This window comes from Gavialis gangeticus, unplaced genomic scaffold (genome assembly GCF_001723915.1).
Source record: "Gavialis gangeticus isolate Ggan-Ray unplaced genomic scaffold, GavGan_comp1, whole genome shotgun sequence".
Classification (NCBI taxonomy): domain Eukaryota; kingdom Metazoa; phylum Chordata; order Crocodylia; family Gavialidae; genus Gavialis; species Gavialis gangeticus.
Window position 1 is genome coordinate 3966919 of NW_017728973.1, and position 26667 is coordinate 3993585.

At 43.8% G+C, this 26667-nt stretch overlaps 1 protein-coding gene across 1 annotated transcript; it reads left to right on the plus strand.

Moving 5' to 3' along the window:
- The first annotated feature begins 896 nt into the window (after positions 1–896).
- On the plus strand, positions 897–26143 carry TNS4 (tensin 4). The gene is made up of 13 exons (XM_019506785.1): positions 897–1321; positions 8950–9624; positions 15708–16158; positions 16621–17051; positions 18272–18358; positions 19624–19743; positions 20186–20278; positions 20727–20804; positions 21547–21618; positions 22795–22963; positions 23821–23889; positions 24247–24273; positions 24850–26143. Exons 2-13 carry the CDS (start codon positions 9099–9101, stop codon positions 24977–24979), a joined length of 2253 nt encoding a protein of 750 aa, XP_019362330.1. The 5' UTR covers positions 897–1321; positions 8950–9098; the 3' UTR covers positions 24980–26143.
- Positions 26144–26667: the final 524 nt, after the last annotated feature.

The following is a 26667-nucleotide window of genomic DNA, read 5'->3' on the forward strand; positions in this document are numbered from 1 at the left end:
CTTTTCCAGAGTCTCCACTTATTTTAAAATCTCAGTTTAAAAACTACATTCAAAAGCAGGTCTGAGTCATTGCTGCTGCACTGTGTCCCCCACCTCCCCCACATCACCTCCAGTGATCTGTATGTACAGCAGAAGGTCAGCCTCCAGGGATGCTACTTTTTGCCTGTGTATATCCCATTCAGTACTAATAGTCTTGTCCCAGCAGGATGATACAGTGCAGCTCTGGGGCCCAGAAAGCCATAATGTCAGCTCCTCAGCCAGTTCCAGTGGAGGTACATCAACACACACCACCTGAGGATCCTGACCCTTGAGCTTTGCCACCCATTTGCAGTTTAAATGAGATTTGGTACTTACTTTATAAAAGACCTTTCTCTATGTCCCACTGCAGTTTGTAGTGACTGCAGCAGAGTTCCCTGTGCATCTACTTATCCCAGTGCAGCTAATCTGCCCCGTGCTGATCCTGAAAGGCCCCAGGAAGAAAAATTATCATTGAATGTTTCAAGGTGGGAAGGGGTCAGTACTGATCACTTGTGTCATAAGTCTTATGCTGCTGACCACCTAACAGAGAGTGCCCTGTAACTCTAGAATTCAGTACTTGACTTTTGGAACAAGAATTGAGTTCTATCTTTGCTGTCTCCAGGAAGTTCTCAGTCACTTTGAGGGGCAACATATGGCAAGTTGTGAAATGCCAGCAGGATTTAGCTTTTTAAAATATTATTTCCTAGGGTTGGTGTCATTAACCTCTTGATTACAATAACTGTAATTAATACAGTATTTTGCCCATCTGGATTTTTCCTACTAAAGATCTCAAAGTGTTTTGTAACTCCTCCAGGAGTTATTACTAGTGTCTGGTTGTGATAATATTATCATGGTGCAGGGGCATACTGCCACTTTTCAAGGTTGGTGCTAGTATGGTAGGGACACAATCTTTTGCAGCTCTTAGCTGCTCAATGAGGAGCATGTCTCTCTCTGAATTCTCTGTCCTCATTCATTTCCTGTGCAACTACCTAGGTATGCATTTTGGACAGGATCTGGTCTGCTGCCAGCTGTGTTCAGCTCCTCCCTCTACTTACAGTCTTTGGACCTTCCCTCTTGCATCATACCTAGACTGTGCCACACCTTGCAATGTGGAATGGGGGTGGACAGGCATGGTTCCTACAAGCTCAGCCCTGTGGGTGGGAGTGGGCTAGTATTAAAACAAAGGCACCCACAGAGTTGAGTCCCTGCACACATTCACCCCTGGGCTTATTTCATAAAAAGCACGAATCTTAAAGGAGCAGGAGCCGTGACAGCAGAAGGGACCAGTCAACTTACAGCCCAGGTACCTGCTTTGGTTGCACCAGAATCTATTTCAAGTATCATTCATGCATTTTCCTTCATCTTAGAAGTCTTTTTGAATTCTCTCTTCCTCTTTTTGAATTCTCTCTTCCTCTTAAACTTGTCTTTTTTAAACTTACAATTTGGTCTCTCTTTTCCCCCCTCTTCCATCATATTCCTCCTTCCTGTGCTGCTTGGTTTTGGCTAGTGATTCATTTCATTTTATTTTTCCTGAGAAAATACCATATATCCCACAGAGACATCAAATAAGCCAGGACATGGTGGTTCTTCTCTGATCAATGCAACAAGCTGGCAAAGAATCCAACAGTATTTACTCTGGGTGAGAAGGGGTGTCGTATGCTCTGTTTGAAATTACAAGGCTTTATATTTATTGTGAGGGCCAAGGAATGGCTGTTTTTTACTGTTTTTTAGCTTTATGCTTTAAAGTAGTTGTAATTTTCCCTGTTTGGTCAGGGTTCACACAGCATGTTTAGCCTTTCTGTGATGCACATGGCTTCCATACTTGCACCAGTGCTGTAAAATGCTTAATCTACCCCCAATGAAATCTGCTTAGCCTGCAGAAATGAAGCAGTGAAGGGTTTCTCCCTCTCCTCCCTTCCCTTCTTCAGTGGCAGCCTTTTATTGTGACAAAGTGTTGAAAGTTAGGACAATAGAAATATAACACTGTAGCAAGAAATCTAACTAGCTGTAGGCGATGCATTCTATGGGGCTCAGGAGGAAAATGAATCGCGTGTTAGTCAGGCTAAGGTAAGATTGCAACCTCTTCATTAAGCCACTGAAAGTCAGCAAGGATGAACTATACATCAGGATTCAGGTATGGCAAGCCCATCTAGAGAGAAGCTGTAAAAATAGAAAGGGGGGGTGGTTGGGGACTAAGGATCTTGCTTTAGTAACATAGCTTCAGGATTTAACCTTTATGTTATGGTAGCACCTAGAAGTCCCAGTTGTGAACATGGTGTTGGGCACTATACAAGCCTGGGAGAGCCAACAGTCTAAACAGAACAGACAGACAAAATGTGGGATGGGATACAGGCCCAGAGAGAAGAAAAGACTCACACCAGATCATACAACAATGATGAGCTAGCAACAGAATCCACCTTTCCAGGGACCCACTGCACTAGTCACCAGGGATTGTTTCCACAGTCAGAGATTTATAAATTAGAAGTGCTCCCCCCTTCCCTGGTAAACTTTCACAGCAGTGCTATGAACAGTCCATGACAAGCACAGGTCAGAGGACCCTGCACTCTACACAAGGAGCTTCCTGGGACCTTGCCCCCAAGGAAAAACAATTTGTGGTGTAGGAGGGCAGAGTCTGAGAGAAAAGTATGTGGGACCAATCCAGGGAGGACATGAACTCCACACCCCCAAGATCTCAGTGACTTCAGTGGGAAAGAAGGATGCTCAACTCCATATGAGATCCAGCCCCAAGTGTTTTAAAGGTCAGGCAGCTACCTTAAAGGCCCAAGCCCCTATCCTGTAGCTGGTAAGGAGCCGTTGCCTTAACACTGGCATCATCTAACACCGAACAAGGTTTAATGCAGAGCTGTATAAAAGAAACAAAGTGATGTTGGTGTTGCAGGGTAGCAGGTGACTGGACTCCATGACCCAGAGGTCCCTTTCAGTCCCATGTTCTTCAAATCAGATGCTTCCTATGAAAGAACACCACTCCCCAGAAATGACCATCATTTGGGAATATAGTGGTACTACTGTTCCTATTTTACAAGCAGGAAACTGAGGCATAGAAAGGGGATGCAACCTGCCAAAGTCTCTCAGCAGGTCAGTGGCACAGAGAGAAAAACAAGACCCATATCTAACGTGCCTGACTGTATGTTTGGGATGGAAAGCCCCCAAGTCAGGTGACATCTTTCAGACAAATCTGAGATCAAATCTAATCTGTTATTTGGACTGGCATCCCATTCAGAGGACTCACATTTTTTCCAGAGTTTTCAGCTTTTTTCCCCCCAACTGGTGAATGGTAGTGCAGGGCCTGAAAACTTAAACCCACTTTAAAGTTTGTCCTAGAAACTGATGAGGGAACAGCCACCACCTGCTGAGTTCGAGGCAGAGCATTCAAGTGTGCACAACGCAGCTGTGCCAAGGTTTATAATGGGTTTAGCTGAAGTATGATGGCAAGAGAAGTCCATATAATAGGATGAATCCATCTTCACTGGTGGAAGAAGGGAGGTTTGCATTGGGCAGAGTGAGAAATAACAGCAATTTGAGCATTGCTAACCCCAAGCATGCAAAATTCATGAGTCAAGATCAAATTCCTGACATTTGCTAAAATGTCAAGGATTTTAATTCAAATAGTTTAGGGTTATTTTTGTGGGAGGATCTTCTCTGCCTTCTGGTTTTTGAAAATTTGAGGGATTATGTTAACAAGCTTTTCTCGGCAGTCACAAGGGCTGGAAAATTAAATGAAAGCTGAGATTCTGTTGTAGTCGCATGCATCCAGAGGCTAGAGGCTTTAGGAAAATGGCCAAATAAGAGACTCCTGTTTAAACTGGTGAGAGCTAGCAAAGCTGTCCGCTGTTTCTGAAAAAAATCCCTTGCTGCTCCTGAATGTTTACTCATCCTTATTGTCAGCAATTGAGGAGAGAGGGTAGATACAGATAGGCACACCCCCAGACCCACACACGATGATCATGTTGTGAGAGCAGCTTTTTGTCCCTTTGCTGACATCAGCCGACTACCTCTTGAGGCTGCTTCCTCCCTAATAGCTGGAGGAATATTAATAGTTTGTTACTTGATACTGCTGTTGCACATTCTGCAATCAAAACATAGCCAACATAACCATAGCAACCCCTTTTTCTTGACCTCATTGACACACCCTGGTAATCTGGGCAAGTCAAAGAATTGTCCTCTTGATGATTAAGGGGAGTGTAATCAGTTCTGCAGCCTTCTATGGCTGGGGAATCTCAAGATTTGTCCACCGCTCTCGGGCCAGTGGAGGTTTAACAGGCCTGTCCTCAAAGGTGCTTGAGGGCACTCATTTACGGAGAAATAAGACAGACTCAGCAGCTGAAAACTGTCTGGGTTTTACTGTTTTGGGTCTTCCATTAGAATAAGGGGGAAATGACTGTGTCTTTATTGCAACAAAGAAAGTTTTAAAGTTGAAGGCCATGGGCAAGGGGGAACAATTGCTCAGCTATATGGTGACATATGGCGGAGCACCATTATGAGCACCATGCCATTGTGTTAGGCCAGAGGGGGGCAAAATGCGGCCCGCAGGCCACATGTGGCCCGCCAGGCCATTCTACCTGGCCCAGGGGGCCCCTAAAAAATTCAGAAAATTAATAGTTATCTGCCCCTGGCTGCCTGTCGTGTGGCCCTCGATGGCTTGCCAAAACTCAGTAAGTGGCCCTCCGCCCAAAATAATTGCCCGCCCCTGTGTTAGGGGAATCAGCAGAATGTCAAAGAATGAAAAGGGGACCTGTGTTTGTTTGGGAGCAAGCACACAACAGTGCACATCTCCTCTGACCAAGGCTACAGCTGCACTGAACTCAAAATGGCAGCTGCTACTGCAATTTAGTGGCATTCTTTGTGCCTGTCTGGTGACTGGGCCAAACAGAGATCTCCGTTTATTCCTAGCTTTGAGCTGCCAGGAGTAAACTTTTTTAGTTTAGGCAGCAATGGCTGGAGGTCCTGACATGCAATTTCCACTCCCACTCAAGGGCATCACATTGCACAGCAATTAGAAGCTGTGTTCACTGTATTGGGCTTCTTAGTTGGCAGAGGCTAGGGACAAGGGATCTGGAATGGGGATAGGGACCTCCTAGATCAATTATTCCAGTCCCTGCTATCATAGGTAACATCACCACAGAGTCCCATTCATACCCTTGGTACATTTCATCTTCAGACTAGTCAGGTTTTTGCCCATAGCTCCTTATGCAAGTCTGTTCCAGAACCTCATAGCTCTGGAGGTGAGAAACCTCCTCCTACCCTTCCCTCCCATTTTATACTCTTACAGTCTTAGTTTATTCACAGCTAGTTTATACCCATTTGTTCTTGTGCTGACATTGTGGTTTGGACTAAATAGCACTTTTCCCCTTCCAGTGTTTGCTTCCCTTATGTATTTATCCAAAGCCGTCCTATCCACCTTTAAGTTGCTACATTAAACAAGCCAAGCTCTTCTAATTTTTCCATTCCTCTGATCAACCTAATAGCCCTTCTCCATACCCATTGCAGTTCAAATTCATTTTTCATGAACATGGGTGACCAGAACCATACACACTATTCCATGTGAAGTCTCACCAGATCCTCATAAAATGGTATTAATACTTCCCTGTCTTTATTGGGAAATACCTGATTTTATACATCCTAGGATTTCATTTGCCTTTTTTTTCATAGCTGCATCAGGCTGTTGGCTGATATAACTACCGTGTGATCTGCTGATCTCCCCAGATCTTTCTCCTTCTCTGAAGCCTCCAGTTGACCAGTCCCTAATTTATAGCTGAAATTCTTGATGATTAGTCTGGCATGATCTCCATCTTTAACTGGAAAGGAGGACGAGACACGAAGTAGATGCCAGTTACATTAAAAGTAGATGTAGCGCTAAAGATACAAAAAAGGTAGAAAATCCTCCGGGAATACTGGATGTGTGCAAATTTGCAACACCCATCCTAACCATGTTCTGTGGGTAGTGCATATTCCTGCATACCTACTTTAATTTAAGAAACACCTCTTTTTTTTGCTGATGTGGATCTGAGCTAGCCCTTCCTCCCAAAGAAGAGAATCTAGTTTCAATTCTTTTCCTTGTTCCCCTCCCATTTGAGTCTGAAATGATGTTTTCATCATCACGCTTCAACTGCTGTACCAAAGTATCCTTCTGAGCACAACTGTGTTGAGCATTGTCGGACCACAAAGGGGCTTGTTGTGGCGGGGAGGGAGAGGGGAGCTGTTTGTCCACAGAGCAGATAGATAAGGATGCCTGCGTTGCTGGCCTTTTGGGAAATGGAATGAAAGTATTACAGCTTTTGCCGTCTTGCAAGTCAGGCCATGACCTGCTGATGAGCACAGGAGTATAATTTAAAATGAAATCATTTGTCAGGAAGTTACCACTAGTTGTTCATTTAACACTACCTTACAGCACCTACAGCACTTACCAGCTGCTAAAGAAATTGCAGTGCAGTGGTCAGAGTAGTGGATTAGGACATAGTAGATTTGAATATAGAGGGGTTTTTGCCATAGACTCCCTATATGACCTCAAGCAAGTTAGTGAGGTGTAGAATGGGTGTTCCCCATCCCCAGACTGTTGTGGGGATGAATTTGTTAATGGCTGTGAGACAGAAGGAACCACAGTGCAAGGGTGGGGGGATCATATGAAGTATCACACCTAGACAGACTCTTTCCTCTTTTTATTCCTCAAAACAGCTTCCTAGTGGCCTTTTTTTAAAAAAAATATCACTAATAAGGAACCGCTCCCAATGCTGTAATTAGACCAGAGCCCATGGCATATTAGTGATGGAACAGGCTGTGTTTTTGATAAACACAACCTGCTCCAAGCAACTTGAGCTAGATTTGAACATTTAACAGTAACAACTGGAAAAGGCAGAGTCTGCATCTTCCCCCTATTTGTAGCATAAATCAGTGTTCGTTACAGTTCAGAGGCACCATGTGCCCATCTAATTTCCAATTACAGGCATAATAGCTGCTGTCTCAATGGTGATTTCCCTTTTTTGCAGCACATTTCCTGTCGAAGGATTAAACATAGCTCCCAGACCTTTTATTACTGGCTTCCCTGCCCGCCAGCTTTATATTATATTTTATTTTCATGGCTGCACAATAGATACAGGAAACACAGTAGGGTCCCTGGTTGTAAAGTACCTAAATGAACTTAAAATATTTATTCATTTTTCATTCCATATTAAAACTGGCCCTTTTGGAAATAAAATGGATGCAATTCATGATCTTATAGCCTGACTGCCACAGAACTGCATGAGTGGCTAATAGACAACAGTTGAGTGTTTGCTATTATTCACAAGTCAGGGTTAGTTTTTCTTATTCCAGGATGTCTCTGATACAGTGAGTGTTGAAGGTGAGTCTTGAAGGTGTATGTTTGCTTTAAGATTATATAATTTTGTAGAGGGTAAATGCTGGCTGTTTTCAAGGTATGTCTGTCATCTCACTAATAGATCGCAAAGCCTACAAGGCAATTAGTCATTGCTTACCAGACATGACGTACCAAGCCAGCCTTAATACTTTTGCTCCTCCACCCAAACCTCGTGTTATAAACTCTGTCTACAGTCAACATGTGGCTTTTCTAATTATTTGACTCCATAGTTAATAAAATCTAAGATAGCCAAGTAAATTCATGTAAATGAATGCATTCTTGGGTGAAGCAAGGTTGGACAGTTTTTTATTAAAACAACACATATAATCCAGTGTTCAGGGTGTATTACATAGTCTGATCCACACAGGATATGAAAGTGTTATAGCTTCCAGCTACAGAACTTAGTCATTCTTCTGATGCTTCAGCTCTGGAGGTCTCTTCCAATTACAGCCAAGATGGCAAGTCATCTCATATACATCTATAAGGATTACAAATCTATTATCTAGGTCTAAACTTTCCCAAAGTTCTTGGCAGGGTCCAGATCTGAGATGTAGATCCTGGCCCATTTCTCATAAAGGCTTTCCAATAAAGATATAATGAACTTATTCATGTATTATTTTGTTGAACACCTAATGTTAGCTCCTGGATTTTGTGAGGCATTGGATTGGAACATGAAGAATGAAGCTGAACTTACTTTTTCACCTCTATAGAAGTATGATTTTAATGGCTAATTTCCCACAAGATGTTTGATGCTTATATATTTTATTTCATGGCAGTTATCTGCTGTGTTTGTGCAAGCAGAATGTGAGGGATGTTGTAAGTTGTTAGAAATTTAACTTGTTTCCAAAACTAAGAGAAGAAACACAGCAGGATTACTATTGTTTCCAGGCAATGTCATGAGACTTTGCATCCATGTGAATAATACCCAGAAACTTCAAGGCAGTCTGTGTTGTGGGGAGGGGATTGTTCAAGTAGTGATTCTCCAATTTCTGCACCCCCACCCAGGTGTGTTTGATTTGGATTAATATTCAATATTTAACACAAGCCAGGTTCCTAAAACATTGTTTCAGGCTCATATGTAGCCATATTGATTAGTGTCCTGGGCTTGGTACATTCTGAAGCAGTAAAGTAAAATAGGTTGAAGATAATTCAGTCCCACATGAAAATCACTATGCTAGCAATCAGCTCAATCCTTCCAGTTTCTCACAAGGCTTAGTTGCATTGTTCAGGGTAAGCTGTCTATCACTGTCTTCTTTGACATCACTCTGGTTCTTTTTTGGAAACCAAAGTTACAGTTCAAATGGAGCTGAGAAAATTTAGCAGTTTATTGAGGTAAGAGAAGAGGCAACTGAATGCCGAAAAACTTTTGCAATGAGGAGTAACCTACAACCCGCCTAAAGACATTCTAGGACTCGTAATTTGCAGGCAGCATCACATGTAAAAAAAATGCAGCGTGATTGTTTTTCCCTTTCAAATTTAATTTCACACAGTTCTGCTGAAGTGCATTCCTGGTCCATTTGTTCCTCATCTCTAACCATGCCTTTATTTGCATTCTTTAGATTCCATTGGAGTGCCTCCCACTTGAGAGAGTGGCCCCACAACAAGTTTGTTGTCCTTGGAAGTCAAAGGCACATACCTTTAAAAATCCACTTAAAGGACAACGAGGAGAACTCTTGGAGACCAAGTCTGAAGGCAGAAAAACAAAACAATGTCTCAGGTTCTAACAAATCATGTGTTACAGGTTGGACAGACAATATGTGTGACATCACAGGAAGAAAGCCAAAGCTTACACCCAGCTGGGTGCCCCTGCTGCCCTACCAGATCTGCAAAATGCTCCTGTTATTCAACAGAGGGCTGGGTTGGCCAACCCACAATGACCCAAACCAAAACACATCTGCATCCAAATGGGGGACTCCATGGTACTAACTCTAATGCAGTGTTTAAACACATGACCTCCCAAGCTCAAGGGAAAGAGCATCAGGTCATCTTTATGGAAAGACCCAGCCTTGCCCATCAGTCAAAAGGAGATGATGAAAGTGATGCAAATCCTGAAGCCAGTCCAGTATCTCCTACCTTGGATGTGTCGATAGAAAGCCTGAACCAACTGATCTTAGAGATTGATCCTACCTTTCAGCCACTTGCATTCCAGGCAGTCAATGGCAAGAAGGATGCTGTCCAAGCCAGTCCTCTCAGCAACAAGTCTGTTACCAAGCAACAAGAATCAGAAGCATTAGGTAAGACAAAGTTCATCAAAGTGCAATGGACCCAATGCTGAGCAAGCTCAAAGGCTGCTCATAAAGGAGCAGAAGCAGAATCCATCATTGTCGTAGTGTATGGCTTGTGCCAGTTGCAAGCCCTGGAAATTCAGCCCTTTGCAATGTGCCAACCCAAGAACCAAGCATTGCTTAAGTCCTTAAATTGGGGCATCAATGCAACTAAGTCATGAATATTACCTGGGTACAACCTGTGTTGTTCTGTATGTGAGACACTACTTGTCTGTCATATCATTGATTGGGAGGCAGGGGCAGGCACTTGTCTCTGAGCTGGTGAGCTTTCTATCTCACTGAAGTACGTATACTTAGTATATGGAAGCCTCAAACTGCAGTGTTTTTCTCTTTGTAGCTCCCGTGTGAGGTACGGAAATGCAGTCATCCCCACTATAAATGGGCAGCTGAGGCACAGCAGGACTAAGCGACCTGCCTGAGGTCATCACAGGAGCTTGTGGCATAGTAAGGACTGGACTCAGGTGTCCCAGACCCCAAGATAATGTTCTTACCTGTGTACTGCCTTTCTCTTCTCTAAATTTTCAACCTGTTTTACAAGGCCTAGTTAACTGTACAAAGGTTATTTCTGCATGCTTTGTAAAGGGTCCTGTCTGCCATCATACCTAGCCTGGCAAAACACCTTAATTACAAATATTCTAAAGGTGATCTCAGTTTTAGAACATCAACAAAGCATTGCAAAAGCCCTCTCACTATGACCACTAGGGTGATCTGAATGTTTTAACTCATAACACACAACTAATTGTCTTCCGCTCATTCAGAATCTATGCTGTGCCCAGCTGCTGTATGTGTCTCATCTTAAGGATGTGACCAGGCTTTTTCTTCCATTTGTATTTCTGTCTCCAAGCCATTTAGGTGGTTACTATGCACCAGTTAATCCATAATTTGCCTAGTATCCATTACTCTCAGCTATTCACTGGGGGCTGAGTTTTTAAAGGTATGTAGGGACCTAAAAATGCCTTTGAAAATCTGGCTCTGGGTCCCACAGTCCAGGAGCTACCAAATGATGGAATTTCAGAGGTATATAATGAAACACTGTTCCCCTCCTCTGTTGGCCAAACGAAAGGCATATGAGCCCCAGTCAACCTTTGTTCATGAGAAGCATGGATTGAAGGGAGGAAAAGGTGAATGGATGAAGTGCAATGAACTAAAGTCAGAGCCACAGCAGGTGTGTGGTTTAATGATGTGCTAGCAGGGGAGGCAGATGATCAGATGTAGCGTGCAGGGGGCAATGAGCCTGGGTGAGTGAACATAGAGGTTAGAGCAATGTGAGCACGTATCAGTGTTACTTGTGTATTCTGCAGTCATTGCTGGTGAGCAGCCATGATGACCTGGTTGGAGGGGCTTTAACAAGTGCAGTTAAGGTGCTGCAGTGGGAATAGGGAGGGGAGAGGGGGACCTTTATTCTTATTTAAATCTGCCTTTTTGGCCACTCTGCCCCTGGTTAGCAGCAGGGAGATGAGCAAAGTTTGGCCACCGTGTCCCTCTGATCAGGTTCAGTAAGAGCACTATGCACGTTGGTGCAGACTGCCCCACCATGTTGCCACAAGGTAGGGTTGTTGTTCCTTATTAGAAAAACAAGTTCAATGTACATAAGGCTTCTGTATCTCAGTTTCTCAATTCTGTAATACCCAGTTTACTTTACCTTTATCTTATGGGAGGTAATAAGGATAACGCTGCTCGCAAGAAACTCTCAGGTGTTGCAAGAAACTCCCAGGTGATGGGCTCTGCCTGTGGAGATAACTGCATGCACTGGAAAGCACTAGCATCCTTCCAAAGAACAATAGAGAATTTATGAGAATGACATCTTTTATGGTTTTTTCTTTTTCCCTCTTGGGTTCCAAGTCCATTTTCTTGCTGGAAATCACTTTTAAAGAAACAGCAGTGGGGAGCAGGGAATATTCAGGGCTGAGAGTTACTTACAAACTGCACCATGTTGCTTGAAGCCTGTTAGGGACACATTGGCACTGGAGAAATGTTTCTACAATGGCCCTGGGTACACTAGAGGGCTTTTGTTGTTGTTCCTGTCTAATGGAAAACATGATATGTGCTTTTTAACCTTCCACTTAGGGAGAGATTGTATAATAGGCACTGTTTTTATAGAAGACAAATTCATAACACAGGCTAATTATCTCTGATACTTAGTTGTTTTGGAGAACAGTAGATTGGTCCCCTCTGCTCTGCAGTGCTTTCAGCACTTGTGGCAACTGGGCTGTCATTTTGCAGTCACTCCTACTGCTTGTCAATGCTGAAAAATAGTGAGGACCATAAGCAAATATTTAAGGATTAAACATGTCTGATAAACGTGAGCTTTTGCAATAGCAAAGAGCTTTGTTAACCTTTTTACACAGAACCATTCAATTATTTCTCTAAAGGGGATCTTTAAAGAGTTACAACAATCTCTTCTTCTGAAGACGAAGAAGACCTGGACAAACCATATCCAGCGAGGGGCTTGTTAAAAGAGCTTTGCATACTGATTAGCTGACACTGGAACTAATTAATTACTGAGCTTCGGCAAGGATTGACTCTGATGGTATTATGGTTGCATTTTAGCTATGACAAGGGGGAAACAGAGAGTTTTGGAAAAGGTTTTGAAGCAAGAGGGTGTTTTTATCCTTTTTTTTTTTTAAGAAAAAAACTATTAAAAAGCTTCTAAAAGGATTCCTAAAGCCCTGTTGCTTAGTGCCATTTATATTTCCCTTTCTCCTCCTCTATTCCACTTGCAATACCTATGTGGAAAGGAGCTGGGGTTGATCTCACACTCAGCTATGTTCCTCTGTTAGATCTGAGTTGCACTGACTGACAGGGTAGAAGCAGTTCAAGCCCTTGATGAAACCCAGGGGCCGCACAGCTAGTATGATGCACTGAAGCAAGACTGGGGGTTACTGTATACAAATAAAAGTTTGTATATGTTCTCTTTGCTGGTTCTGGTTTGTCATGGATCTGAAGTGCTTTGTCTAAATATTATTTCCTCAACAGTAGACAGATTCACCATGCCAATTAAACCAAGCATTTCCTTGTGATTAGCCTAGGAGCTTGGCATCAAGATGATGCCTGATGAGTAACTTTTGTACAGGCTTGCACTTATACTAATCATAGAACTTGATGCCTCCAAGGCCTAGTTGTTCCTTACAATAAACAGTTACCGCAGTCCTTGGCAATCTGGAATTTAACTGTCCTCCCAAAGCAATGCAATCACTAACCATGAGTTATAAGATAGTAATCAGTGTAAAATTAAGTGTAAGGGAAACTCAAGACTTTTTAAGAGCATTTTCTCATTGCTACAGCAAAAAAAAAAAAGTTCCATCCTACAGATGACTTTAAAAAACAAAACGAGGGCCCTTTGTGGACTCAAAGACATAGCCAGATCTGGCAGCTGGAAAGGGAATGCTAGCTACATTCAGAACAGAAACATGGTGCACATATTTAACAGGGAGAGTAATCAACTGTTGGAACAACTTCTCCAGGGAACTGATGGATCCTCCATCATTTACAGCCTTGAAGAATCAAGGCTGGGATGTCTCTCTTGCCTTCCAGCTCACCCAGAACTGGTAGATCTGGTTCAGAAACCACTGAGGAAAATTCTCTGGTCTCCTTTCAGGAGGTCTTAACTCAGTGACCAAATCATCTGAGTAATGTTCCTCCCCCGGTGGTTTTGTGTCTGGGATTTAAATCCACTGCATTACACTGTTTTACTATAGGAGACAAATAGCCCTTTCTTGGGGAGAAGTAACTTGTTACAGTGGCTGCACCACTCCCTATTGTTTTCCTGGGGCACCTGCCCCTCAAAAGTATGAATCAGCCCAAAAGTCTGAGGAGACGGCTCACTGCAGGGTGGAAGCAGCATCCAATATGCAGCATCGCCTTGAACATTGGCACTTAGTACAATGGGAGTGGGTACAGGCATGAGCTGGCATTACTGAATGAAGGAACCCCTCTGGAATATCCTATGACTTGCAGGCACAGAGATCCAGCCACTGGAAATCAGTATCCAGTAGCTAGATGTCTCAATGTATGTGGCACTTCTCCCGTACCTCTCACTTGAGGATCTCAGAGCAAGTTACAAGAATTAACTAATTAAGATTGTGATCCCAGTAGACGTGAGCTATTTCCTGATATACAGGTGGTTAAGCAAAGGTACACTGCAGTTCACTGATGTCTGACAGAAATGAGAAATAGAAACAGAATTGAGGAGTCCTGGTTCACCGCTCCCTGCTGTAGTCACTAGACCCTGCAATGCTCCCAAAAGCGGGGAGTTAGAACCCGGAGACCTAATATCTCAGAACTCATCTCTAACCCTCAGAGCATGTGAGCTGTTTAGTGTGAGCGTGCAGACCCAGAGGCACTTTCTTTTAAATTCTAGGTGTGTCTAAGGTGTGCTTAGAAACGAGCCTTTTATCGCTTCAGGCATGTGGACAAACAGGCCAATATTTGTACCTGCTTTTTGCCTGATCCCAGGGGTGACTGGTGCCTCCTGAGTCTGGAGGGGGTGGGGGCACAATCTGTGGGCGGGCCCAGGGCCAAGCCAAAAGCCCCATATCCACTCCTATGCTTCTCTGCTGCAGCTTAGTCTCCCCACAACATGCAGCCAACCCATGTGGCAAATAACTGCCCTGTCCTGAGCGGTGCTGAGTTGGGAGCCAATCTCAGGAGGGGCACGTGCCCCCCCTACCAGTCACCTGTGCCTGGTCCCGTGAACTCTGAAAAAAAAGGCAAGTGAAAGGTTCTGTCTTGCTGGAACGGAAAATACCACTGGTATAGGAAGAGGAAACAGACTGTGAAGTGCACACACTTGAATTGCCCTAGGAATGATTCCTATCATCAAATTGCCCAAATTGGGAAAATGCAATTTTCTGTCTGCATTTGTTAGCAGAATACTCAGCCCACAATCTGTTTAACTGGAAAAGTGGAGGCATTTTTAAACCAGTCACCTTGCTCTGCCCCAAACCGCACAATGCCAGTTCTGTGCACAGTTACCAGTGCTAAAAACCTCCAGCCACACCTGAGAACAGACAAAATTCACCCCAGCATGTAAAGTTGGCCTGCAGCCTCCACACCCAGTGAGCTTTAGATCCTTAAATGGCTGTAAGAGGCATGAATTTCATCCAGAAAGCATATCCCTTTCCCCTTGCATCTGATGTAATTGCTTATGTGGGAGTAGCCAGATGTCTTTATCTTTAGTCAGGTACAAACAGAGTTGCTTGTTACAGAAGAGAAATAGAAGCAGCCGCCCTTTTGCTGCAGGTACCAACAGGTTTGCAAAAGGTTCTGTGGTGTCAGAGATGACCGTACATAACCTATCTTTCCTTAGAGCCTGCCAAGAATTGGGGTTGGGCCACTGGGGTTTGCTATCAGTGGAGAAAGCAAACCTTATAGGGTCTCAACTCAAGCCTGTTTAGGTCACTGTGAACCTTTCCCGTAAAGCAGAGTTCAGACAAGCAGTGCTTTCCTCAAGACCTTTTTGTTTTACCAGTCCTGCAGGACCTTTTGCTTTGGTGTCATGTAGGCAACAGAAATAGAGGGATGTTCTGCACAAGGTCAGACAGAAGGCACATGATAGATTGAAGTCTTGGAATTGGAACTGGTCGCAGACAAAATCTCCAGGAGAGTCCAGGCTACATCTGGGCATCAGTGCAAGATGAGCCTTTTTGCAGGGCTTGTTGCATGTGGTGCCAAAGGATGACTGCACAGTCCCCTCAGGCACAAATTCTTTGAAATCACAGCTGTTGGCTCTGCTCATTTGTCTCCATCCCTCAGGGCAGGGACTGTGTCACCTTAAATCTATGTATGAGCAAATGCCATGGGAGCCTGATCCTTGACAAGGCCTCTAGGTGTTGTAAGGGTGTAGGACAGCTTTTGGAACTTTGGCCTAAGTGACTGCGTGTCCTGCTTATATGTACTGTACACTGAAATCTCCCAGGTCTTGAAAATTGTAACCTCAATATAAAATAAAAATGGAGAGAAATCTCATGCTGTGATCAGCAAATGAACCTGCCCAGCGCCTTTTATCCTTAACTCCACCTGTTTCGTTTCAGACATAAAGTACATTGAAATGACCCCCACCAGAGCCAAGTGTTACGAATCACTGCAGGGTTCAGGGAGCCCTTCCATGACTCCACTCTCCAGGTCTCCTCAAGGCCATTGCCTCCTGCTCCAAAGAAGGACACCCCAACCCAACTGCAGCCCAAATGGCAGTGTTGTCTTCTCAAGTCCGTCTGCGTCTGACAGTGCCCGGGCAGTTCTCCAAAACAACTGTTCCCTAGGGAGTTACTCCAAGACCAGCAACAAAGCATCAGAATGCATCTCCATCCCACAGCGAGGTCAGAGGGACTGCATCTCCTACGGGCCAACTTCTCTGCTGTCCACATCTCCAGGCTTTGACAATCTGCGGAAGCCTTTACATGCTGGGAGAGGTCAGCAGAGAACCAGTGCAGTGTCTCAGCTCTCCGCTAGCCCAGGTTCGGATACCAGTTACATGCTTGGAAGGTAAATACAGCTTTGTGTTGTGTGCAGGTCTGTAATATAGTTGCCCAATAAATGAGACAAAACAGAGGCACTGATATTCCTCCACCTTCTTAATTTTATGTCCATTGTATATTAAGCTGGCCAGCTCTTGATGAGCAATGACAACTTGGAAAATCCAAGGCCTAGTAGAATTCCAATTTAGCCACTTCTACTTTCTTCCTGCCCTTCAGCAATGAGCTGTTCAGGTAGGAGAAGCAGAGAGGGAAAACAGGAGTGTGGCAGGAAATGGAGCCAGCTACTTCCAGTTTCCCAGTGCCAAGATGTTTTCCCCCTCCCCACAAAAAAATCAAGGAAGTTTTTGGTTTAGGGTGACCGTAGCAGGCATGGTGCCCCTTCTGTAGTCTTGTGGTTGGCTTGCTACATGGCTCGCTGGCTAGAGAGCTAGCCCTCTAATTTCCCCCTCTCCTCTGTTTCCTCCTGCAGCAGCACTCCTTCACTTCTCAATGATGACTCCGAAACTCACTTCTCAACTGATAGCTCCTGGTCTGTGGGATCCCTCGGCAGCCCGTACTCAGCCTCCCCTACTGTCAAAGTGGATCATTTAGGAGAAGGCTTCAGTCCAGGTTCCTACCAACCCAATGGAAACCAATCACAAACAGTGAATGTCACCCCTTCCACCCTGCTCCAGAAAGGGCAGGCCAGCAGTTGTCCCCCATCAATCATTAATTCCATGTCAGATATCCCCATACTACTGGTAAATGGGTGTCTGGAGCACAGCAAGTCTTCTCCCAGGTTGACCAAAGGCCATCATGATTCCACCAAGAAAGCCGTTCCACCCAATTCCAGCCCAACCTCAGGGCTCAGCAGTTTGATTAACACCTCTTCTGACTCTTCCCTCTTCTCCTCCATGGACAGTAAGTTGTCTCTCTGCCTTGTATAGTAACCACTTTCTGATTTGTGAAGCCATCTAGGACAAGGGAACCAGCTTTGTATCATAGTATTCAAAGGAATACAAGGATCATCTAGTTCCCTGAACAGATGCAGGATTTGGAAATGAAATCATATGATAAAACTGGAGACTATGATTCCACTCTTTATTAAGGCTTCATTTATAAATGATTAAGAAATAATTAATACATCAGAGGCATAAGTAGTTTATGCAAGATGCTCTTGTGCATTAAGCACATCTATACAGGATCCTAGAATTGGCTATGCACTATGATTATAAGCAACCTGCTCACCTGTTGTCTTCCTTGATCTATAACAATTGACTGGCTGTTGATTGGCATGTCTCGTTATTTGAAGTGACCTTTTATAAATGGAACCCTAATGTAAAGTATGGCCAATGTGGTGTATAAATGAACACACACACACACCCTGCTGCAGAAAATCTTGTGCAGAAATTGTCTGGTCTCTAAAAACGGTTGCTTTCAAAAACATCTAGTCAATATGATGTCCTTTAAAGCAATAAGGTCATAATTTCACATGATGTCATCCTGGTAGTTCCACTGAATCAGAAGTAGCTAGACTTATTTACTTCAGTTGAAGATATAGCTCCACATGTTCTAATTTTATTCTTATTTGGGTGCTAAACATGCAAGTGTTTTTTCCCCCTGCGTGTTTTGAAGGACATCTGAAGATATCACAAGTTTACAAGGTTCCGAGTTCAAGAGTAAATAATAGGTCCATTGTTCTCTGGAATAATCTAGTGGGGGGAACTCATGATCCAGGATTCTCATGGGAAAGAAGGAGGGGAGGTATCAGGTCAGATTTTCATTTTTTGTAAATCAGCATAGCTCTGGCTCTTGTGGAGCTCTGTCAATTTACCCCAGCTGAGGAGTTAGCCTGTTATCTTTCTGATCTTGACTGTGGTTTGCCAGGAAGATGATTGAGTAGAAAGTGAATTTTGCTGAGAACCAGAGAGGAAGTTCCGATTAAACAGCTTAAATAAACAGTTCAGCCCACGTTTAGTTTAAAAAGTAAATGGTCTTTGTTAGGGCTCTTTTCCCATTAGAGATGCCTGTGGTGAGAATCCCTGGGACTTTTATACCTGCAGCCCATAAGTCTGCCTCTAGAGAGAGGCAAAGTTCAGTGTCACATGCCCACCTTGAGGAAACTGTGTAATCTCTTGTAGGTACCTCAAAAGATGGTCAGCCTACCATGAAGTTTGTGATGGACACATCAAAATACTGGTTCAAGCCAAGCATTACCAGAGAGCAAGGTAATTGCACGTTACCAAACCTGCCCCTGTGCCGATTTCTTTGGAATTCATACCCCTGCAGTGAGCCAGATGAAGCCTTTTGCATCACACAAGTCCCCTGGTGACTTACTTTGTGACTGCATACCATCCCATAGAAGCACGTGGGATGGAAATGAAAAGGTTCACTCATCAGCCTAGAGGGGGTAGATCACAAGAATACATTGAGTCATCATTCTCCCTGTACTGAGTCAAGAAGGATGTGTTCCACCTTAGAATCACAGACCCATAGAAAGTCAGGGTTGGAAGGGACCTCAGGAGGTCATCTAGTCAAACCCCCTGCCCAAAGCAGGATTGTCCCCAGCTAGATTATCCCAGCTAAAGTTTTGTCCAGCCGGGTCTTGAAAACCTTCAAGGATAGAGCTTCCCCAGCCCCCATAGGTAACCTGTTCCAGTGTTTTACTACCCTCCTAGTGATAAAATTCTTTCTCATATCTAATCTAAACTTCCCTTGCTGCAACTTGAGACCATTGCTCCTTGTTCTGTCATCTGCCACCAATGAGAACAGTTTAGCTCCATCCTCCTTTCAACCTCCTTTCAGGTAGTTGAAGGCTGCCATTAAGTCCCTTCTTAGTCTCCTCTTCTCTAGACTAAATAAGCCCAGTTCCCTCAGTCTTTCCTCATAACTCATGTCCCCCAAGCCCCCTCACCATTTTTGTTGCTCTCTGCTGGTCTCTCTCCAATATCTTCAAGTCCTTTCTGTAGTGAGGGGCCCAAAACTGAGCTCAGTACTCTAGATGTGGCCTCACCAGTGCTGAATAGAGGGGAATAATGACTTCCCTTGTGACAAGGACAAGAAACCTTCTGACAATGAGCTTAGCCATCTTTTGTTTGAAAAGGATTGACTTTAGGTTCCAGGTCCCAAAATCCAAGTCCTGGCTGAAGTCAAGGGCCTCTTCAGTCACTTGTCTGCAGTGGCACACCCCTGGGCAGATCACATGCAAGAGGGAAATTAAGAAAGTCTGCATCTAAAAGCAGGAAGCTCTGCTACCCAAGGTAGCTGAGAAAGGGACATGACTTCCAGCTTAGTGAACTATAAGAGACTCATTCAGCCTCTCTATGCAGATATGCCACTAGAGGGAGACAAAATGCCACTCTGTTCCTGTGGCTTTTAACTGCAGGGACGGAGACTTTCCACTCTTTCATTTCCCTGCCACAAGGGAGGGTTTAGCAATGGGCAAGTGCTGCCCACCCTGTTTGCTTGTCTAATCCCCCTTGTGTTTTGACAGCAATTGAGCTGCTGAAGGACAAGGAGCCTGGCACTTTTGTTATGCGTGACAGCACATCATACCGCGGGTCGTTTGGACTGGCGATGAAGGTTCTCGTATCACCATCCAGCAGTAGGACAGGTATAGAAATGACCCTCAAGCACATGGGATTTTTCTCAGGGAATTTGTCTCTGTCAGCTCCCTTCTGCAGTTCATAAGTGAACTAAAAAGCAATGGGAACTTTGCTCAGTGAAAGATCCCAGAGTTCAGATCAGCTAGTGCAAGGTCTACGTACCTACAAAGTCAGGGCTTCAACAGGACATAAGGGCTGGATCCCAGTTCTGGTTGGAAAGGATTTTCAGAAGTCCTTGAGTAATCTGATAGCATCCATCCCACTGAAGTAACACGTCAACCACCTTACCCTGCATGTGCACTCAAACTCGATATTGTACACGATTGCAATGAATCCTCCTAAAACATCAGTCTGGTGGCATGCTGAAAATGTGGAGGAAGGGAGGGTGGAACATATTTTGAGCCATATCACTGTAGTATTGATAAATGTTTTCTGGCCTTTTGCTCACAGATGATGACAACTGTGACCTTGTCCGGCACTTCCTCATTGAGTCATCCGCCAAGGGAGTGCACCTTAAAGGGGCAAACGAGGAGCCGTATTTTGGTAAGAGTATATGATCCTGCAGATTGTGTCTGTGGCTGTTTTTATTATGCCTGTTAAAGCAGTATCTTGAGGCTGTAGAGGGCTGGGTGCCGCACAGATGCATACAGTGGTTCCTGCCTCGAGCTTTCCACCTAGGGTGTTTGATCCCTAATTATCTCCCAGCATATTTTTTCTCTTGGCCAATCAGAGCTGTTAACAAAGTTTGTGAGAATATACATATACCTGCACATACAATATAGATAATATGTATAAATGTATGTATGTGAATACACACACACACTTACAATGTTGCCCAAGCTAGATATTAGGCAGATCCTGCTGTCTCTGCTGACACTGATGTCAGTAGGAGTGTTCTCAAAACTCCGGGAGTGCATTCAATAATAGTTTAAAATCCTGGGTTTCATTTGCTCAAAGCGGTTTTGTAACCTCTCTCCCTTCCCTGCTGCAGGGAGTCTGTCAGCTTTTGTGTATCAGCATGCCATCATGCAGCTCTCCTTGCCCAGCAAGCTGATCATACCTTCACGAGGTACGTTTGTGAATCAGAAAAAATGGTGGGAAGGAGTCTGGGCAGACTAGTTAACCAAAGCAGTTCCTTAGAGACTGATCTTCTGTCCTCCTTGGCATATGGCTGCAAGTGACTTATTTGCAAGGCAGGGCTCATGTGACTCATTTGCAAGGTCAGTCCAATCAAGAGAAGGGGAGACTAAGGGGAAAGAGAGGCTTGAATGGATAGTAGTAGTAAGTGCCACTGGGGTGAAAGGTGAGGAAAGAACCTGGCTGGTTGGGGGAAAGCAAGAAAATTAGGTGTGAACCTATATTTGAAGTGATAGTACTGGGATGGCCATGGCATGTTACCCCAGACAGAGAAGCAGTGAGTGTGCTCTGCTGAAGTGTGTAGGTCGGGAAGGGATTTATCATCTTCATGTGTGGTGGACAGAGTGTTCCAGGAGCAAAACCCTATTAAGTTTCCCAGAGGAAATGGGGCCAATGAGCAGAGCAGATGAAGGCCAAGAGTAGTGAGATCCTGGGAAGTGGACAGGGGCTGTACCCAAGAAGAGCTTGGGAAAGGGTAATGCTGGCTAACATATCTTGATCCTTAAAAATGACCCATTGATAGGGTGTTAAAGTTGCCATTGTGCTGAACAGTTTGAGGTTTTAAAAGATCCTGGGCCTTATGGGTCTCCTGGCAGGAGGCAAATTTCAGCCGTGGCAAAGCAGTGAAGTGCATGTTAGCGAGTGCCTTGTGCCCTCATTTGTTGTTTTCACAGATCTAGCTGATGGAGACAGCAGCCCTGATACCACTCCAGAATCTGTACTTGCTGCACTGAAGAAAGCTGCTGGTGAGCACAGAAAAACAACCATATTTCTGGGCCTCGTACTGTGTGCTGGAGGGATTGCCAATTGCTGTCAACTCTCTGGACTTCCACCTACTCACCTGTGTTTTACCTCCTAACTCACCAGCTACCAATGTTTTTGTCGCAATTCATGGCAGGAGCTGAGAAACAGCTGCTGGGAGTAGGATCTCATCATAATGGCAGGCCTAACCTAGAAACTCAGGATAGGATAGTGTTGCTTATTCTCACAGTTTTGTCACAAGTGCCATGATATCTGGTGTTTTGCTTAAAACCTTCAACTCCTGGAGTCATGGGATTTCCTGAAAATCAGAATTTTCATTAAAAAAAGGAAATTCAGAATCCTTATGACCAAGGAGAAAACCTGTCTCATATAGTCTCAAACCTCAGGAAGAAAAAAAAAGCCTCAACTTTTTATCATGCTTTAAAGTCTCCTGATTTCTGAGATCAATCTTACGATTTTGGGACATGATTTTTGAATACTTGGAGTTTGCAGTACTGCCGTAGTTTACCTTTTAGATGCCTAGAGTTGAATGTCATCTGGTTTTAGACCTTCACCTGCCCATTGTGTGAATTAAGCTATGGAAGCTGTGAGTGAAAGCAAAGGAGCAATCACAAACTGGTATTATGTCTTGTATTGCTTTGGTAAAACAGCATGAAAGAACTGATCTTTCAATTTTACTGGGAATTTTTTTAGAAGATAAAATAAAGCTGGTGAACTGAAAAGCTTTATGAGGAGAGAGGGGTGGGGGAAGTTTTGGGTCAAACTAAAGTGGAGTCAACCAGAAATGCAAGGTTTTTTTTGTTAAAAAATGTTTAAGGACATTTAAATTAAGCCACTTTTAATCAAAAAAGATCAAGCTGTTTCTTTAGAAAATGTCAATATTGGGCACTTGATTTGTTCAAAAATTTTTTTTGTAGCTGAATAATTAACAAATCAAAGATGAATTTGTAAAGCATGTTTTGGCTGAATCTGCAGTTTTCACTGAAAAAGTTTCACCTGAAACATATGGCCCTGTTCTGTGCAGTAGGGCCTAGGAGCTCCTGTCCTGGACCTCACAGCACTGGGCTCTGAACAAATGCAGGAGAGACAGGCAGGCACCAACAGCAGCACCCCTGCTCACTACTCTGTACTGATCTTGGTTCTGTGCTGTGGTCTTGCAGTGTGCAACGTCTTGTACCTCAACTCTGTGAGCATGGAGACGCTCACTGGTGCTCCAGCTATTCAGAAAGCCATCACCTGTACCCTGGAACTGGAGACACCCCCCATGCCCACCATTGTGCACTTCAAAGCAACAGAGCAAGGAATAACCCTAACAGACGTCCAGAGGAAGTAAGGATACTAATTTGTGATTTCTTGGTGTACCTCTCAAGATGTTGACATTGGACTTTGCTGGGTGTAGGAAGGTGCCTCAGATGAATGTTCAGGGCCAGCACTGGGGCTAGGTCCCATCAAGAACAAACACAGAGAAAACTTAACATGCAGCTTTTTACTTTCTTTAATCCTGTGTTGCTACTCAAAGATGGGCCAAAACCTCTTCTTAATTACAATATGGCAACCATGCTGACTTGCACCAGCATAACTAACTCACAGGGTAAACTGGCCTGTCAGGACAAACTAACCCCTGCTGTCATCAACAAGGCTTTTCACCAGGCATGCACTTGAACCCAGTAATATGTTTAGGAGTACTGGGCATGATTCTGCTATGAAGACAGTGGCTCGTCAATGATGGGAGCTAGAACCAGGCGGAATTTGTTCCTCTCATCAGCTGACATGGACAACTGGTGCCTCCCATGTCTGGGGGGGCACCAGATCACCGACCCGGGGTGGGGAGGGATACCTCAGCAGCCGATCACTGACCAGGATGTGGGGGAGTCCCCCAGCAGCCAATAGCCGAGTCTGAAATGACCGATGGTAAAACCAAAAGTGCTCTTCCGCCAGCACTTCTGGTTTTGCAGCTGGGATTTCCAGGGGATGCACAGCCGATCTCAGGGACTGCACGTGCACCCACATGCACCCCATACGCGTCACCAATTTCAGCTGATATAGATTTGAAGCCATCCCTTGGGAGGTGATAGTCTGATCTATTTATTCAAGGGTCCCTAGATTTCATCAACATAGTCTCCCACTGATTTGCTCTGACTCCTCCTCTTTTAAATCTATGTCTTCTTCCTTTTCCTTGCCTTCAGGGTATTCTTCAGGCGACACTACCCACTTGCTATCATCAGCTTCTGCAGCATGGACCCTGACAACAGAAAGTAAGTTTCAAGTAACTGCTCTGTGAATTGGCACAATTAAGTGAGAAAGTGCCTATAGTGTGGTAGTGTTCTTTTTTCCTGGAGCTGGACAATAAGTGCAGTGTGTCCAACACTACAGAGTGGCAGAATGGCTTAAATGAAACAAAGGAGTTGGCATTGAAATGAATGTTAAAATTAGATGGAATCAGTCAAAATTTCAACTATGCTAAAAAAAAAAAAAAAGGTCATTCCTCCCCTACACTAAAAGTAGCATTTTTTTCACTAAATATAAATATATAAATATATAAGTATATTCAAAGCATAGAGATAAGTTAAACATCTTTTCTATTGTGATCTTATTCCCTTCTTTTTTTTCAGGTGGCAAAAATACTGCAAATCTTCAAGGTATGACCCTTATAAAGAGACCTGAAACACATACCATGCTCTATAAGAACCAAGGAAAAAAGAAAGTGGTATATTTTTATTGGGCATTTGAAAAATCATATTTCAAAGGCAACAGAGGGAATAAGGAGATTAAGTTTTTTAAAAGCTGATAATGGGTGGGCAAATTCATATTAAAAAGAAATTTGGGACAGTTTGTTGGTGCCATGCGAGGCCTGCGCTGTAGCCATCCCAGATGTTAGGGCTTCGCTAGTGAATAAACCAACGTAGAAGGTGCCCAGTGGAATTCTCCTAATCTTCCCAGCATCGCTGACTTGTTTGCTCAGAACTCAGGACGTGAGTTTATATCTGGCTCTTCCTTGTGTTTGAGAAACTTTTTTCTCATAGTCGGGAAGGTCAGTGCCAGAAATGCTTAATCCTGACTGTTTTTCTTTCATGCGAACGTGATTGGGGAATGGGCCAAGGTGGAACTGTTAGTCAGAAGTGCTCTCTGTGCCTGTAGCTTGTTTAAGTTTTTCCTGTTAATTTCTGAGTGCAGTCTAATTTTGAGTTCTTGTGTCTCTCTGTCTCTTTTCAAAGGATCTTTGGTTTTGTAGCCAAAAGCCAGACAGATTCTGAGAATGTCTGTCACCTGTTTGCAGAGTACGACACAGTTCAGCCAGCTTCTCTTGTCATTGACTTTGTCAGCAAACTCCTACCAGAGCCATAGAAGATAGAGACCTTTGTATAACCCAAAGCTGGCAGCCATCTAGAGATACCGCTGAGCTGGTTCCTAACATTTTATTGCTACCTGGTTGCATTCTGGCAATAGTTCTTATTTATATTTTTTGTTACGTACTTTGATATCAAGAGTTTCTGCTAAAGGTTTTACACCCACTGCTCAATTCCTGGAAGCCTCTGATGGAAACAGATCTCATCTCAGGATCTTTGATGAGGAATCACATGGGAACTTCTTTTATATGGCAAATGGACCTGGTATACATAACGCAGCAAGCAGGATGCCAGGCCTAGCCTGGGATGGGTAAATGTTACAGGAGTTGGACTTGCCGTGCAGAATTATTTGCTCACTAACCTGGGATGCATCATTTTGCTTTCTTAATAGCATGTCAAATACCATGGCTAAGACTTTTAATAGAAACTATAAGTGCTTCGATTTTGGGATGTTCAACTAGAGACATTTCAAAGAGATTAGAGCAGCTATCTTCCAAAAATCAAGCTTCATGCTTCCTTATCTTGCAGATGTTTTATGAGACAAATACATTGAAGACCCTCAGGATCTTGGATATTATAGAGCTGGGGGGAATAAGAGTGGGTACTCTGAACACAGAGGCACCTGAAGTCACTAGCCCGTTTGGGAAAACATTGGTCCCATGATGGCTCTTTTAGTGCATTAAGAAAGAAAAGTTAAGCAAGCAGGTTTTTGCCAAAGCTGGTCAATTTTTATGCCATTTTCACAAAGATGGATTACACTTAATTAAATTTATAAAGGTTGTGATGAGCTTGAGAAATAACTATTGATATTTTCATGACTATAACATACTCAGTCTTTAGAAGGAACTTGCATAAGTCTGGGCTGCCTTGAATGACGTAAATTGGCGTAGTTCCATGAAAATCAGTTGTACTCTGCTTTATATTAGCTGAGGATTTGAGTCTTGCTATAATATTAAAGTAGAATAAGGCTGTTCTCAAAACGCAGTTTGTTTCCACCCTTTTTGAAAACTCCCGTCATACCAGTATACTGATCCTATTCGCAGCTCATTTGCCCAGGGTATTAACAAGTCTTATAAAATGGTATTTTAAGGTTAGAGTGGTGGATCCATAGGTGACTGGTAGGGGGCACGTGCCCCACCCCCAACAAGGCCATCCTCACTGCCAATGCCACCAGCAGCTTCTGCAGGTGCTCGCCAGCCCCGTTCCCACCGCTGCTGCCACCACCGGCTTCTGTGGGTGCCCCCCAGACTCAAGCTGCACCAGTCGCCCATGGGTGGATCACTTAATTCATCACAAAGACTACAGCAGGGCCATTAACAACTCAACTATGTTACTATGTGTAGTAGTGTAGTATAAACTACCCACTACATCTGTTTAGTGTGTGTGCGTGTGTGGGTGTGGGTATGCGTGTGTGTGTGTGTGTGTGTGTATACATCTAAAAATAAGTATCCTAGGAAGAACAAAATAAATGTTTAAAATATTTTATCAGCCTCAGGTGTGTGATTTTTGACACGTTCCTTGTTTCCATGTGTTTAACTGATTGCGAGCCAGAAGCAGATGTCCACAGCATTGTTGGGTGCCTGAAAATGCCTTATCTGTTATGTTGTCAGATTTTGCACACTTACACAAGGATCCTTTTATAGAATTGAAGAAAAAATATGCACCCCCCAAGTAAAAGAATGGCCT